Below are 14,614 nucleotides of genomic sequence, written 5' to 3'. Positions count from 1 at the left end.
AGTAACTGCAGTGTGCTGAAGCAAAATATTCTATTTTTTAAATCTATATTATAAATAAATAAATATTTATATTTATATATAGTTGAAGTTAATAACATTTATAACTATTATTATTATCATGTTTTTTCCCCTGATTTTTTTTTTTTTTTTCGGATTTCCCCCAGATATTTCCATGTAGTACATTTTTGTTAGACTTTAGATACCTGTGAAGCTCTGATGCCACATCCACTGATCACGTCATCCTTGGTCGCCATGTTAGACCTTCTTACCAACTCGGGAGAATTGCAAACTGTAGCTAATTTGATGAGGCTTAGCAAGGATTGAAGAAGTGAGATATATATATATACACACACACGTTCCGTTTGCTGTGGTTTGTTAACAGTCAGTTAAAGACCATTTATGTCTCGGACTAAATAAAATATTCCAATCTCAGACAGAAATTGTCTGGGAGGGTGGTGGTTCTGTCGTGTTTAGGACTTGTGTTACAGCTAGCGATGACTTCCTTGACCCAGCGGAGTTCAGGCCTTGTCCAGAGACGGACCGAGGCCTCTCGTGGTGCCGCGGCCGATAAGGATAAGGGGCTTGGGGAAGAAGAGTACGAGCTCCGAAAAGATGAACAAGACGAAGAGGACAGCGGCGATTCCAAAGAAACCAGATTGACCCTTATGGAAGAAGTTTTGCTTTTGGGGCTAAAGGACCGCGAGGTTTTATTTTTTTTCCTAATCAATTTTACTCATCCCATCAGCTAGCTAGCTAGTTAATTACCGTATGCTAGCTAGGTAACACGTTAGCGAGGTTTTGAACAACATGGTAGCTAGCTAGCTGAGTAGTCCATAACTGATCAGTAGTTTGTTTAGTTTTGATTTAACCATAATAACATCGCTACATAGCTAGCTAAGTTAGCTAGCTACTATTACCAGTAGCTCCTTAGCATCTTTACTTCCTACTAGATCGGTAAAAAATAAAAACATGTAAAAGGATGTCAGCTGTTATCATTGCAGCAATTGGCGGCTGCACATGTCGATGTTACCTCATTTGTAAACCTTGCTTTTTGTAGCTTATTGTTGGTAACTCAGTAACTAGCTAGGTGGCTAGCGTACAGTAGTCACCTAGCTAGCATGGTAGTTAGCTTTTTCTAGTCAATAGCATAAGGGTGCGCAAACACACTTGGATTCTTAGTGATTTGTCTTTTCCCTTTACGCATAATTGCATTGCAAAATACAACATCGAAATTAATCGTGTAGATAATTAGCAAAGTCGTACAGAAGAAAGAATATTATCAAAAATGTCTAGGCTCTCAAAGTAAATGTAAATGTGCCAGCATAATCTGTATCTATTATGGTTGAAAGTTGTTTGATTTGTTTATACCATTCAAAGCACAGGCTGCCTTAATGTATTTGAGTGAAGTTTACTTAATTTAGATGAATATTTTACATTTAAAAAAAACTGAAATTGATGTCTCTTTCTTTAAGAACATTTTAATTAAACAGACAAGTACACTAAGTCAAACTATGTTGAATACAGACGCAGCGTGATTTTCGAAGATGTACGTTAAGAGATTTCAGTATGTTAAAAGTTGGCTACAGCTATGTAGCTATGTATTTACAAGTTAGAACTTTCACAATGCATATAATTTGAGTAAAGTAAGTCCTGTGTGTTTAGACTGCTTAAATTGTTGAGGCTGGTGTGCTGCCAGGTTGTCTTTAATGGCTGGGTTTGTTCCTAAAAAAAAATCAGTCACTGAGGTCGGGTTTTCATTTTTTTAATAGTAGGAGCACAGTAAAAATGATGACATTGGAAATGATCAGGTTAAGATATCATAATATCTGCCAGTCGTGTCCTGGTTTCTTTGCTATGAAAGTATTAGCCAGTGTTAACAGTTGAGCAGGCACCTGAACAGTACAAAGGCTGATGATTTTTGTAAACATGCTTGTGCATGGTTTGGCAGTTTATTTCATTTGGAGATCTGCATTTAGTGGTGTTCTGCTTCAGATAAGGAAGGCTATTTGGTGTGATTCCGTCTGGTACGTGAAATGGACCTAACTGTTAGTTCTATGTGCTAGACTTGTATAAAGAACAATGTCTGCATGTTGAAACTACCTAGTACACTCACAAAGAAAAGGCAACTAAAAGATTCATATAACTGTCCATTGCAACTTCAGTTAAATCTTAAAGCTCTCAACATTTGTTGTGACTGAGAAGTTTTGAATCCTGCAACAATGTGTGTGTTCATTTTGACCTAATTACTGAGTATAATGGCCCTCTATGTGGCCTTTAAAAATGTTATACAGTCCTAAAATGTGAGGTGGAGAGATGTATGTGTGATTGCATCTTTGATTGTATCAATTTCTAAAACCTCCTCTATTAGGCTTGTACTACCAGCGTTGCTAAATATGTCAGTAATTAATTCATATTACAATACTGGTGTGTGCACTGCTGATAATAAAGAAGGCTGCAGTATTTATTATTTTGTGCTGTGAGCTTTCAGTGTAAAGTAATGAAGTGGGCTTTTTTTATGAAAAAATTAATGTGCATGGGGATTATGGCAAACTCAGAATATTACTGCAGTACATAAAATGCAGTATATGGAAATTTGGGTTCTATTTTTCTGTGTTGTCATCACTCTTCAGAATACTTTTGTACCTAATGTATCTTATCATTGCAGTGGTATGACATACATTCAAATGACCTGCTGAGTATAGACAGTTCCTGTAGGTGGCTATCTTGTACACCTTGTAGTTAATCACTGATGGCTTGTGCTTATATTGCTTCATGACAAAGAATGCAAAAGTACCTAGTAGTCCTGTGTGCACTGCTGGGAGTACCTGTTGATAACTAGGATCCATTGCAATATATTTGATCAGTAACAGTTTAAACATTGAAATGGCATTTGTATAAACCCCTTAGTGGCCCTACCATACAGGTTTATTTCTGCTCATTTGGAGAAATACTAAATGGGGAGATGGGTAGAAAAATTTCTGTGCCTATTTTTTTTTTAGTGATACAGCAAGTGTTGTATGACTTTCTAAGCAATTTCTGCAAGTATTCACCCTTTGTAGTAGTTTAATAGAACACACTAACTTATTCCAAACTCAAAAATGAAAAAGTAACAAAAAGGCACTTTATGTAGTCTTTCAAAGTAACTATTGTGCTACAGTTATTTGCAGTGTTTCAGATGCATTAATTGAAATGTAAAACATTTGCTGGATTGCAAAAGATTTTAATAAATCTTTTTTAGTAATTTTGCTGATGCAGAGACCCACAATACTATAGCTTGCAGACAAGCGCATGATTAGCAATGGTTAATGGATAAATAGTTTGGTAAATTTATAAGCTCACATTTTTCAGCAAAGTGTCCTCATACTCCACTAAGAACTCCACTCTATGTGCGAGGGGTCGGCTATGGTGCCAGCACCCTGAAAGAAGCCTGTTGTGCCAGCGTAACTTTCTCTGCACGAGCTGGCTAGGCCATTACAAAGCTAGCTTTGTTAAATACTAGATACCCCTCGCAAAGACCGCTGCTAAGCATGACGCTGCAGTTGTATCGTTAGAAACTAGTGGCACAAGACAAGCAAAGCTGCTTTGAAATAACATTATTTTCTTTCTTCTGATCCTGAGCTTTTAATTGTTGAAATAATGTTGACACATGAAATCCAAGTGAGTTTTGGAGTCTTGTGCAAAATGCTGTGCTGGCTCATCTTTTTCTGTTTCTTCATATTTAATGCTACATGCACAGTCATGTGTCTGTTACTGTGGAGTGCATACTTTTACCGTGAACGTGTAACATTTGAGTATTTGCCATTGTTTAGGCTTAGTCTTCCTGGCTTGTTTCAAATGAAGGCTAATGTAAAATGCCTCTTGATGGACCAATTATAGACCGCATGGTAGGAGTGACAGTTATTGAAGATATCAGTGAGTCTCTCTCTTTCTCACTATCTATCTCTTGCTTACTCTTTGTTCAGTAACTAATATGAAAATAATTCCACAAATACTTTTTTTTCACTGTTGTTAATTTCAGAACTTTTGTGACTCATTTGGTTTATGTCTCTGACCAGGGCTACACCTCATTCTGGAACGACTGCATCTCGTCGGGCTTGCGGGGATGCATGCTCATCGAGCTGGCCTTGCGAGGGAGGCTGCAGCTCGAGGCAAGTGGCATGAGAAGAAAGAGCCTGCTTGCCAGAAAGGTGGGACCACATCTATCACCTGAGAGCCTGTGGAAACAGAAAATCCTCTGTATTTGGCCCAAATCCAACTTTCAGGCTGGCTTCCTCTTGGCTTTTCTTGTTCACATATATTGACCCTCGAACAGTACAAGTTCATAATAGTTCCTGCCTTGTTACATTAACAAATATAGGTAGTTCTTCAGTTGTTTATGAAGGGGGGAGGTGGGACGTTGTCAGGAGTGCGGTTTAAGACTTTCGGAAATCCTGGCTTTGATAACATGTCAGTGACGTTTGTGCAAAGACCTCAAGCTTTTTGAAGCAGATAGAGGCCAGTGGCCAATCCCATCTGGAGAATGTTTCAGTACATTGAGATGAAACATACATTAGGTAGTAATTTGACACAAGAGGGAGCGCTTCAATATATTTTTCACTCAATGTAGCCAGTTATACAAGTTATCATCATATGTTTGGTACTACAAGTAATCATTATTCTAATTTGAATTTGCTGTATTTTCTTCAAGCTGCTTAATTAACATAGTATTCATGTCTTTGGCACTGCATATTTACAGGTCATCTGTAAGTCTGATGCTGCAACAGGTGATGTGCTCTTGGATGAGGCTCTGAAACATATTAAAGAGACCCAGCCACCTGAGACTGTACAGAGCTGGATTGAGCTTCTTAGTGGTGAGTAGGAAGCGTATTACTTAATTTACTCATAACATTTACGTGCACTGATCTGTTTTCATGACATGGAAGAAAAAAAAACATTAAAAAATTGAAAAATAGGGGTGTGACTGTATGCAGAAGTCACAGTTCACTTAACTGCAACTTTGAACATCAGTGTCTGTTCTACAATATAGAAAAGCAACACAAAAAAACAAATGCATTGGGCTTAATTTTTGTTTCAATTTATTTCAAACAGACAGTAGGGCAAGTTAGTTTTTCACCTAATGTTGTATAACCCCCCCCCAATTAGGGTTAAGTTTGGTTTTTTGGGGTATTTTTGTGTGGTGGGGTGTTTTTTGTTTTGTTTATTTTGCCTAGATCTAGTGATTAGCTGGTTGGTATAGTGTAGTGGGTAACAACACTGCCTCTTCCATGGGGAACTGTTGTTCAATCCCCCATCTGGGCAAATGCCCCATGCTATACCAATAAGAATCCTTGGACACGACTCCTAACGCTACATTTGCCTACCTCTGTGTAACATGATTGAATGCCGGGGTGGTGATGTTGAATATGCATTGGCATGTTTGTGTGTTTCTGTATACATACCTTACAATGCTGTGCACCACTCAGATCACTGGGAAATTAGACATTTTCACACAGCAGATTTGAAAGAAGTAGGCAGATCTTATAGTTCTTACAAGTCATTTGCATTTGCTGTATTTCGGGGCTGGTCATTGATTCAGTCCAATGGCAATAAGCTTGATCTATGCATAGCATAGCATGTTACTGTTGGCTTACAGCTTAAGGTTCGCACTTGGGCTACCACACATTCTCTGTACGACTGCATGCATCAAACTAAAATGCATACCACAACTGTTTGGGATGAACACATGCACCATTATACTGCCATAATTAAACTCATTATTGGTTTGACTGAGGTTTTCTTTGGCCTGTGGCACAATTATCATAGTAAAGGGACTACTTTTGGAGACTATAGTCAAAGTTTTAGATTTATTTGGTAAAACAGGTTTAATACCTTATGATATGAGTTGGTAGACGTCAGGAGTGTTAAGAATGAAGTATAAGATTCAGACTTGCTCTCGTCTGAATCACTTATTTAGCGTTCTAGCCCTGACAGACAATATGGTTGTGAGCTCAGTAGGAAGTTACTCACCATGGGAAGCTAGGTGATGAAAGAGTGAGATCAAAGCATTAAACATGGAAGAAACTCCTTCTCCCTAGAGTGTTTTTAAACTATCTGCTCAGAATTAAACCAGAGCCCAAAAACTTCAGTAGATCCTGTATACCTTTAACAAAAAATTGCATAAAATTGCTGTCTGATCCTTATAATTGTCAAAGCAGTTACCAAATGCTTCTTTTTTTGCTGTTTGGTTGAGTGGTATATTTTATTATTGGAAAGTGTTTGTCAAGCAATAGTGACACATCTCTAGGGGTGCAGCTACATAAAATAGGAATTATGTGCAGTGGGATTCGTGGTCAAGACCCAGTCATGGTAGGTTTCATCATATGTCTATTACTTTAAAGCAAAGTAAAACACATGGCAGAGCATAGTGTGCAACTGCAAAGAATCTTCAGAAAGGTGGATAAGTGGTTGATGGGAAAAAAAAAATTAGCATTTCTTCCAGTTATATTAATTTTGTACTCAAGTAATTGGGATCTGTTCTCCTGAAGGTGAGACATGGAACCCCCTGAAGCTCCACTACCAGTTGCGGAATGTGCGCGAGCGCTTAGCCAAGAACCTTGTGGAAAAGGGCGTGCTCACCACCGAGAAGCAGAACTTCCTGCTCTTTGACATGACGACGCACCCACTCACCAACAGCAACATCAAGCAACGCCTCATCAAGAAAGTGCAGGAGGCCGTGCTGGACAAGTGGGTGAATGACCCGAATCGCATGGACAAGCGCCTGTTGGCCCTCATCTTCCTGGCGCATTCCTCAGATGTGCTGGAGAACGCATTTGCGCCACTCCTGGATGACCAGTACGATCTGGCCATGAAAAGGGTGCGGCAGTTGCTGGACCTGGAGCCGGAAGGCGAGAGCATGAAGGCCAATAGCAATGAGCTGCTCTGGGCCGTGGTGGCCGCTTTCACCAAATGAGGACTTGAGGGAATTAAATGGACTTCACACCGAGTAGTGAAACAAATGCGGAAAGGGTTGTCCTAGTTTGTCAGAAATGAACAATAACTCTGCAGAACTATCTATTTTTTGTTATTTTGTCTTTCCTTATGGATATGAACTTCCTTCCCTTCTGCATTCTCTACAGTGTTTGTCATTGGGTTTCACAGTCTCGATGAAGGTAAAGGAGAGCACGCCTACACCTTACTCCCCTTTGTGTTTTGTTTTTTGTGGTCTGTTACATGCATGGGGTTTCTTCTCAACCTGGACACTCTGTCTGAACATGAATTGCAGGAGCAATCTCTACCCTTTTATTTTTATGGACAAATGGGCTTTCTTCCTTTCTCAGTCCTGTACCATGAGAAACAGGGTTGGGTTCATATTGCTGACATGATTGAACAGGTCATGGATATTAAGATTAATTAATTTTAGAAATATATTATTTTTTGAATCAGTTTCTTATGCTCACAGGTTGAAACTAATTTTGTGTTACAAGATTTTGAGATAAACATGTACACTCATTAAGAACTGTAATCAAAACAAATTGGAGAATCTACATATTCAGAGACTGTGATTTATGAAAAACTCACTGTGTAGAATGATTTCAGATCACTATTCCATACCAGACTTGGTGGTCTCAGTTTATAAACATTCCCTTTAGGGACAAAGAATAGCTGGAGACCTATAGCTCAGCATCAGCGTGACAACAGTGGCTCTTTGTGTGTGGATGAATACAATTTACAGTACCAAGAACCAAGACTGTGTGTCATGGCTCATTGATGGTTGCCAGGTTTTGCCAGGTTTTGCAAATATCAGATGTGGCTGGTGTCTTCATTCGCTGGCAGGGGAACCCAAAGGCTGACTCCTCGGGTGGTGAAAATAAAAGGAATATTGAAATAACAAAGAAGCCCAATATAATTGTTTCCTGGGATTGACCCAATGAAACTGGAAGACCTTTGACCCAACTTTTATTTTCATGGAGTGGCATAAAAGGTTTATTGTTTGCTGTTCATGACTATTTCAGTAACACTATGTGCTCTACCTCTCAGACCTCACCTTCTTTCTTTTAATTGCCTCTCAATGGCTTTGTCACCTTAGTGCTATGACTCTACAGTTTCCACAAACATGCGGTAAAGCAGTACCACATCTGTAATTTTATGTGCCTGATACTGGTTACAAGATTTGTAACCTAAGTTACAATGTGTACTGTAGCTATTCCTCAACGTGACATGGCATTCCAGAACAACTGAGTGAACTAGTTTTTATGTTATTCAAAGAACTGTTCCTCAGTGGTACACTTGATCTCTGAAGGAAATTTAAGGGATTTCTTTTCCCATCCTTTAGTTTAAAATGGGAAAAATGGTTTAATAGCTTAGATGGCTCCAGATGGTGGCCCTCACCGCCATCATAATATACCTTTACAATAACACTGTCTTCCTTTAGACAGGCGCTCCAGCTGTCCATTGAGTCTATAGAGCGATATTGCATTGATGTTGGTAATGTTTCAGGCTTACAGCTCTGTAGCACCATGAAGAGGCGTTGTCCTAATGTGCCGGTTTTGGCAGTATGCAATGAAAAGTCTCGATGCAGGCTTGAATTTTGAAAGATGAAAACAGCTTGCAGTTTCCCCCAGTTTCCATATTTATGTGCTCCTCTTGGAATTTCATTCATAACTAATAAAATAAAATTCAAATGACCATTTTAAATGAGACTCACTTTCACAGTTTCCTTGTGTGTTTAACAGTTGTAAATTTGACTATTTTTGTACTTTTGTCAGGAATATGAGAACGAGGCAGATTGCACATAACAGAAGCAAGACATTACAGACTGCTTAACATTACATTCCAAATTTAATGAAAACATGGCTCCTTTTGTATGTATGTGGCCTGTCACCTAATTGGTGAATATCAGCTTTTTGGGTGGCATTGTATATTTTGAAAGAAACGTTTCGTATTCAGATTTGTTTTTTTGAAAATATATATATTTTTGGCGCCATCAAAGAAAACTTACCGAGGAGACCTTATTTTGACCAGTAATTTTATTTTAATATGATTAAGTTAATGTCGCATGACTTTTATTTTGTTGCCAACCTTTACTCATTTAAGCAATAATTTGCTAATACATACTTTTTTCTGAATTTTGTTTTTTGTTTTGTTCATTATGATTAATGCTTGCCTCAAAGACTTGGCTATTTCTGTCCTTATATGTAGCAAAGGTTTTGGTAAAAAAAACAAAAAAAAAACATTGAAATTGTGTGTAGTTGTAGAACTCACTATGAAGGGACCCGTATCTGTACATTTCCTTCTTACCAAATAAACAAAGGTATTGGAAGTGCCTCAAAAACTCATTTATCTGTCATTTTATTTTACGTGAGACATAGGCTTGTGTGAGGCATGTCTTTTCCTGTATTCATTTTTCTCTCCCTTTTTTGATCTCCACAGAATCACCATGCACATGCAAGCTACCTTTTCCAATGTCAGTATTTTAGTTTATTTTGAAATATTCTGTTATGCCAGTTTTTGTTTGCTGGCAAGAGAGTTGTCTTTACACTGTTTCATTTTTAGCTTGGAGAGTGCACAGAGACTGATGCCTGTAAACTTAAATTTGTGCAAAGCTGTGAGCTATTTAGCCAGCAATTCAGGCTTACATGCCTGAAAGGTTGCTTGTTCCCCCAGGAATGTGCCCGTTGGATGGTTTGAGGTACCCTTGTTTTCTCTACGACTATAACTGTGCTGTGCTATGGCCAGTAGGAACAGCTGCTTTAGAACATGCCAGCGTATGACCCATCCGGCAGTACACAGTCTCTTCTGGATGACTGGTATGGAGCTTTGCAGCGCACCTGGAAATGGTTACTACTTTATGAACAGGCTCATGTGAGCCACTCTCAATGCTACAAGCTGGCTATAGTTGAGGTTGAGGCCACAGTCCCAGGGAACCTCAGCCAGTGTTGTTTCTGGATCAGGGTAGCACAGTACAGCACAAAGAGACAAAGATCACATAAACAGTAGGAAATCTGATCCTAGCTCACCTCTATCTCTCTGAAATACATAAATAATGGTAAATAATGGGGGTTTCAGATTATGGTTATTTACTTAGAGAAGTCTGCAGACTACAGGAAGTGACAGATGCAGTTCAAGGTTAGTGCTGCTCTTAGAAATGTAGGATACTTAAGCAAAGAAGCACTGCAGTGGGTCAGATTTAAAAATTCAGAGTCCTCACCATGTCATGCTTATAAGATGCATATTTTACAGGATTCATTTTATTGCTCAATATTAAACAATACATTATACAATTCTTATGAATGAAGTCTTGAAGATCTTCAAAACTGCTCTGTGTTGCTAAGCACCTTTGGTTCTTTATTTTAATAAACCTGCCTGTCAACCTTCACTTGCACCTTGCTTCTCTGTTGCTGCATTGTCACAGAATGCAGAGCCAGGTGAACCGAGCTCAGGGAGTGGTATGTATCCGGCCAAGGCACTGAGCCCGCAAATATCGAACTGGCAGAGCAGTAACTTGAGATCCACAAGCTTCGAGCCAGCATGGATCAGCTTGCCAACTGCGTGGAAGCTCTCTGCGAGTCCCACAGTCAGCACTGGGCAGGCCTGTAAACTCCTTATCTTCCAGGTTCCAATCCTACCATATACCCGTGAGGTTTAAAACAGGATCCTGGGGGTGTGAAGACTTCTTGGTTCAGTGCGAGGTGTACTTTGTGTTCCAGCTACTTATTCCTGACAACACCTAGGTGGCATCCGTTATAAGTCAGATGACAGGGAGAGCCAAAGCCTGGGGTATCGTGCTAGTGAGCACCGGTTCCCTGTTTGAAGCATTGCTATCCCATTTGTCCATTAGTGCCCTTCACTCTGAATACCTGTCCTTCCTCCTTATTGATTCTCCTGCACACCCTGTTACTTTAGGGCTTCTTCAGTTAGGCTCACATAATCCACTCATGTCCTGGCTTTATGACTAAATCCTCCACTGGTCCTTCTGTCAAACCCATTGCCCTACATCTGTGGCTCTGCTCCTCTGGTCCACCTCTATAGAGAGCCCAGACTCCAACTTCCCTATTACAACTCCATACAATGACTTTCGGTTCAATCAAGGCTACCCAGCTCCCACCTCACAGGAGCAACGACTATGCTATTAAGCTGGTGGTGAATGTCAGCAGTGTCTGTTCTGTCTCCCAAGAGGAGACTAGGGTCATGGAGCAGTATATCCAGGAGGCCCTATCTGCCCCCCCAGTGTGGCCCAGCTCCTTACAAATCCTCCACAGGGAAAACAGAACCAGCTTATGTAGACACCCATGGTGGAGAGTATGTTTGTGGTGCTCAAGATAGCCTTCACCACCGCCTCTGTCCTACAGCATTCCAAGGCCTCGAGGCCATTCACTGTTGAGTAGAGACCTCGGACATAGGACTGGTAGTGGTGGTGTACCAACGTTCCAGAGTAAACACCAAGTTGAAGCCTGTGGTGTCCTCCAAAAAGCTCTCTCCGGCTGAGAGGAACTGCGGAATGTGTGATGGAGAGCTGCTGGCGATCATGCTAGTATTGGAGGAATGGAGGCATTGCTTAGAAAGCACCCAGAATTCAGTCATCATCACGGACCATAAAATCCTCCAGACCACTTTCTCTTGACTGCATTTCACCATCATCTACTGATCCAGCTCCAACATTACCAAGGCAGATGCCCTCTCACGACAATTCGATCCTAAATCCTGACCCACCTGCCAGGAACCCATCTTGCATTTAGTCTGCTTTCTTTGTGGCCTTTAAGTGGGATGTCAAGCTCTGGTCAACACCCAATCCAGAAGACACACACACACACACACACTCCCACCAATCACACTCTCATGCCTCACCCTCTTTATCATCTACAAAACCTTCAAAACCCCTCTGCGTTGCTAAATGCCTTTTGTTTATTTGTATTAATAAACAAGCCTGTAAACCTCCACTTATTTCTTTGTATTAATAAACATGCCTGTAAACCTCCACTTGTTTCTTTGTATTAAGAAACATACCTGTCAACCTCCACTTGCTCCACTGGCTCCTCTGCTGCTGCCATGTCACACATGGTCTTTAAAGACACCTAGGCCAACATAGTAATTTGTAAGTAAACTACATGAAACTTCATGTAAATTAAGGAAACATATCTCTTAAAATTTTTAAACAAAATATAGACTTGCTGTATGGCATATGTCTGCCAAGGCTACAGTGTCTCAGGGCTATTCGGTTTCTAACTGTGTAGCCTAGAGCCTGCAGATAGCAGGACGACATTTCTGCGGTAAAAGTGTGCAGTGTGTCTGTCCAGACCACAATAAAAACACTTACTTCAAAAGGAGTTCACCTCTAATTACATTTTTCCCTACAGTATAAGTAATTAAAATAGGTTTTCAGACATTGTCAAAGTAGTAGAAGGCACTATGAAGGCCAGATTGCCATGATTTATACAGATGAACTGGTGTTTGCTCTGCCATTATGGTGTACCTTCTTCCCTCTGTAGCATTGACACTCAAAGCCAGCTGAAAAGTGAGTGTAATCAGTGCCTGTGTGGTCTCTTTGAGTCACAGTACACTGTGACTACATTTAAATGCATTGTTGTATTTTTCTGAACACTAACAAAAAACTAACTCAGAATACAGTACAGCATATATATATATATATATATATATATATATATATATATATATATATATATATATATATATATATATATATATATATTTTCTCTAAGGAATTATTTATATGAATAGGTAGATCTCTTCTTTATGTAAATGCATGAGTGGTTTTGACAAGCCTGACACAATATCTGTAACATCTGCAACACAGATGGCTTTCAGTACAACTGTGTTTTAGTAGAATAGAAAGACACTGAAGGCAAGACATCTGATGTTTGCTAATACAATAAGATGAAGATTCATCTTATGAGTCACTAAAATATGATTCATATTTCTATTTTTGGCTTGTATTAAAAGAAGCACAACAGAAGAAAGAAGCACAGGTGAGGTAGAATGCATTTTTTGTAATGTTTAGTTCACTTGAAGTTCATATACTTGAAAGGTACAGGTTTAATGTGTAACAGCTATAGATATAAATCAAACATGCCTGATGGGAAACAGACAATCTTTGTGCAGATGTGTTGAAGATACTGACCAAGTCCATATATCTGAATAGCAACACTGTACTCTGTTATGTGTAAAAAGTGTAAAAGATATTCATCAGTTTACATGTTGGTCATAAACGGCTTTCCTCTTTGCTGAGAAAATGGTGGTGGAACAAGGACAGGCCAAGGAATTATGTGACTTTTTGTGTCAAACCTCGCTTAGACATCCTTCTACATTTCCTTTAGACCTTCCTTATCCCACATTTCACTCTCTCACACACACACACACACACACACACACACACACACACACACACACACATATATATATATATATATATATATATATATATATATATATATATATATATATATATATATGTATGTAGTAGTAGTAGTCATAATAGTAGTAGTAAGTAAGTAGAAGTAGTAAGTAAGTAGTAAATAACTATATTCTAAATGCCAATAGGCAATTGCAGGCAGTGTTTTGCTTGAGAATTTAAAATACTAAATATTTATAAAGGTCTTCAGATTAGAATTTTGATCTGACACAAACACACACACACACACACACACACACACACACACACACACACACACACACATATATATATATATATATATATATATATATATATATATATATATATATATATATATATATATATGTAGTAGTAGTAGTAGTAGTAGTCATAATAGTAATAGTAGAAGTAGTAAGTAAATAGTAAATAACTATATTCTGAATGCCAATAGGCAATTGCAGGCAGTGTTTTGCTTGAGAATTTAAAATACTAAATATTTATAAATGTCTTCAGATTAGAGTTTTGATCTGACACAAACACACACTGTGGAAATACATTTACAAAAAGTGAAGTTTTAGTTGCATGATCTGGTCCAGAAATTGCTATTTTGAAATGTTCTTACCAGTCAGTTTTATCATGCCTAGGCACATCTAAATAGTGGGAATTCCCAAAAGTCTCATCAGTGTTTCATCTGCAGGGAGAAGTAAAGCATGTTAAGAACTGTTTTCTGTATCCTAATTAAAGACACAATGTGTGACTTCTACCGTGATTTTATTAACATTTTCTTAGGTTATATAACTATCTGCGTTTTTACTTTTACTCTTAAATAAGATTCATCATAGATGGATATAAAGTTAAATAAATAGCTAAATAACCAATATGTGATTTTTTTTCTGCTTCATTTCAACTGTGATTGCAAATACCAACAGTGTAAACTGGGGCTGTAAAGCTTTCTTGTAACGAGGACGGTTACAATAGAGCCAACTTCTGACTGGACAGGGGAAGGCTGAAATCAGAAATTATAATCGTACGCCGCCTCCCAACACGTTTACCACCTAATGGCACGCTTGCTTGGATCGGAATACAGCTACACTGCATCCTCGATGTGTTGAGAAATAGTGGGCTACTCTTGACGGCATATCAGGATAATTTAGACCAACGACTTAAACGACTGATTAATGAGGGGATACAACAATAAAGTGGGCACTCGCAAACTTCCCGAGTTAGGTCCTGCAGTTGTAAAAAGTG

At 38.9% G+C, this 14,614-nt stretch overlaps 1 protein-coding gene across 2 annotated transcripts; it reads left to right on the top strand.

Moving 5' to 3' along the window:
- Positions 1 to 235: 235 nt before the first annotated feature.
- Positions 236 to 9,314, top strand: golph3 (golgi phosphoprotein 3). 2 transcript variants are annotated; one of them, XM_027029058.2, is made up of 5 exons: positions 236 to 328; positions 434 to 704; positions 4,056 to 4,187; positions 4,736 to 4,850; positions 6,525 to 9,314. In XM_027029058.2, the coding sequence occupies exons 2-5, from the start codon at positions 495 to 497 to the stop codon at positions 6,947 to 6,949; spliced, it is 882 nt and encodes a 293-aa protein (XP_026884859.1). In that variant the 5' UTR covers positions 236 to 328; positions 434 to 494; the 3' UTR covers positions 6,950 to 9,314. The 2 variants fall into 2 exon arrangements, with proteins under 2 accessions (XP_026884859.1, XP_035385755.1); XM_035529862.1 differs by having other exon boundaries at positions 257 to 704.
- Positions 9,315 to 14,614: the final 5,300 nt, after the last annotated feature.

Source organism: Electrophorus electricus, chromosome 9 (genome assembly GCF_013358815.1).
Source record: "Electrophorus electricus isolate fEleEle1 chromosome 9, fEleEle1.pri, whole genome shotgun sequence".
NCBI lineage: Eukaryota > Metazoa > Chordata > Actinopteri > Gymnotiformes > Gymnotidae > Electrophorus > Electrophorus electricus.
This window is presented reverse-complemented; position numbering and strand designations above follow the sequence as displayed.

Excerpts from the sequence above, each read along its gene's own strand:
- golph3 (XM_027029058.2), top strand. The coding sequence starts at position 495 with ATGACTTCCTTGACCCAGCGGAGTTCAGGCCTTGTCCAGAGACGGACC. Across the intron at positions 705-4,055 it reads TGGGGCTAAAGGACCGCGAG|GGCTACACCTCATTCTGGAA; the intron begins GTTTTATTTTTT and ends GTCTCTGACCAG. Across the intron at positions 4,851-6,524 it reads CTGGATTGAGCTTCTTAGTG|GTGAGACATGGAACCCCCTG; the intron begins GTGAGTAGGAAG and ends GTTCTCCTGAAG.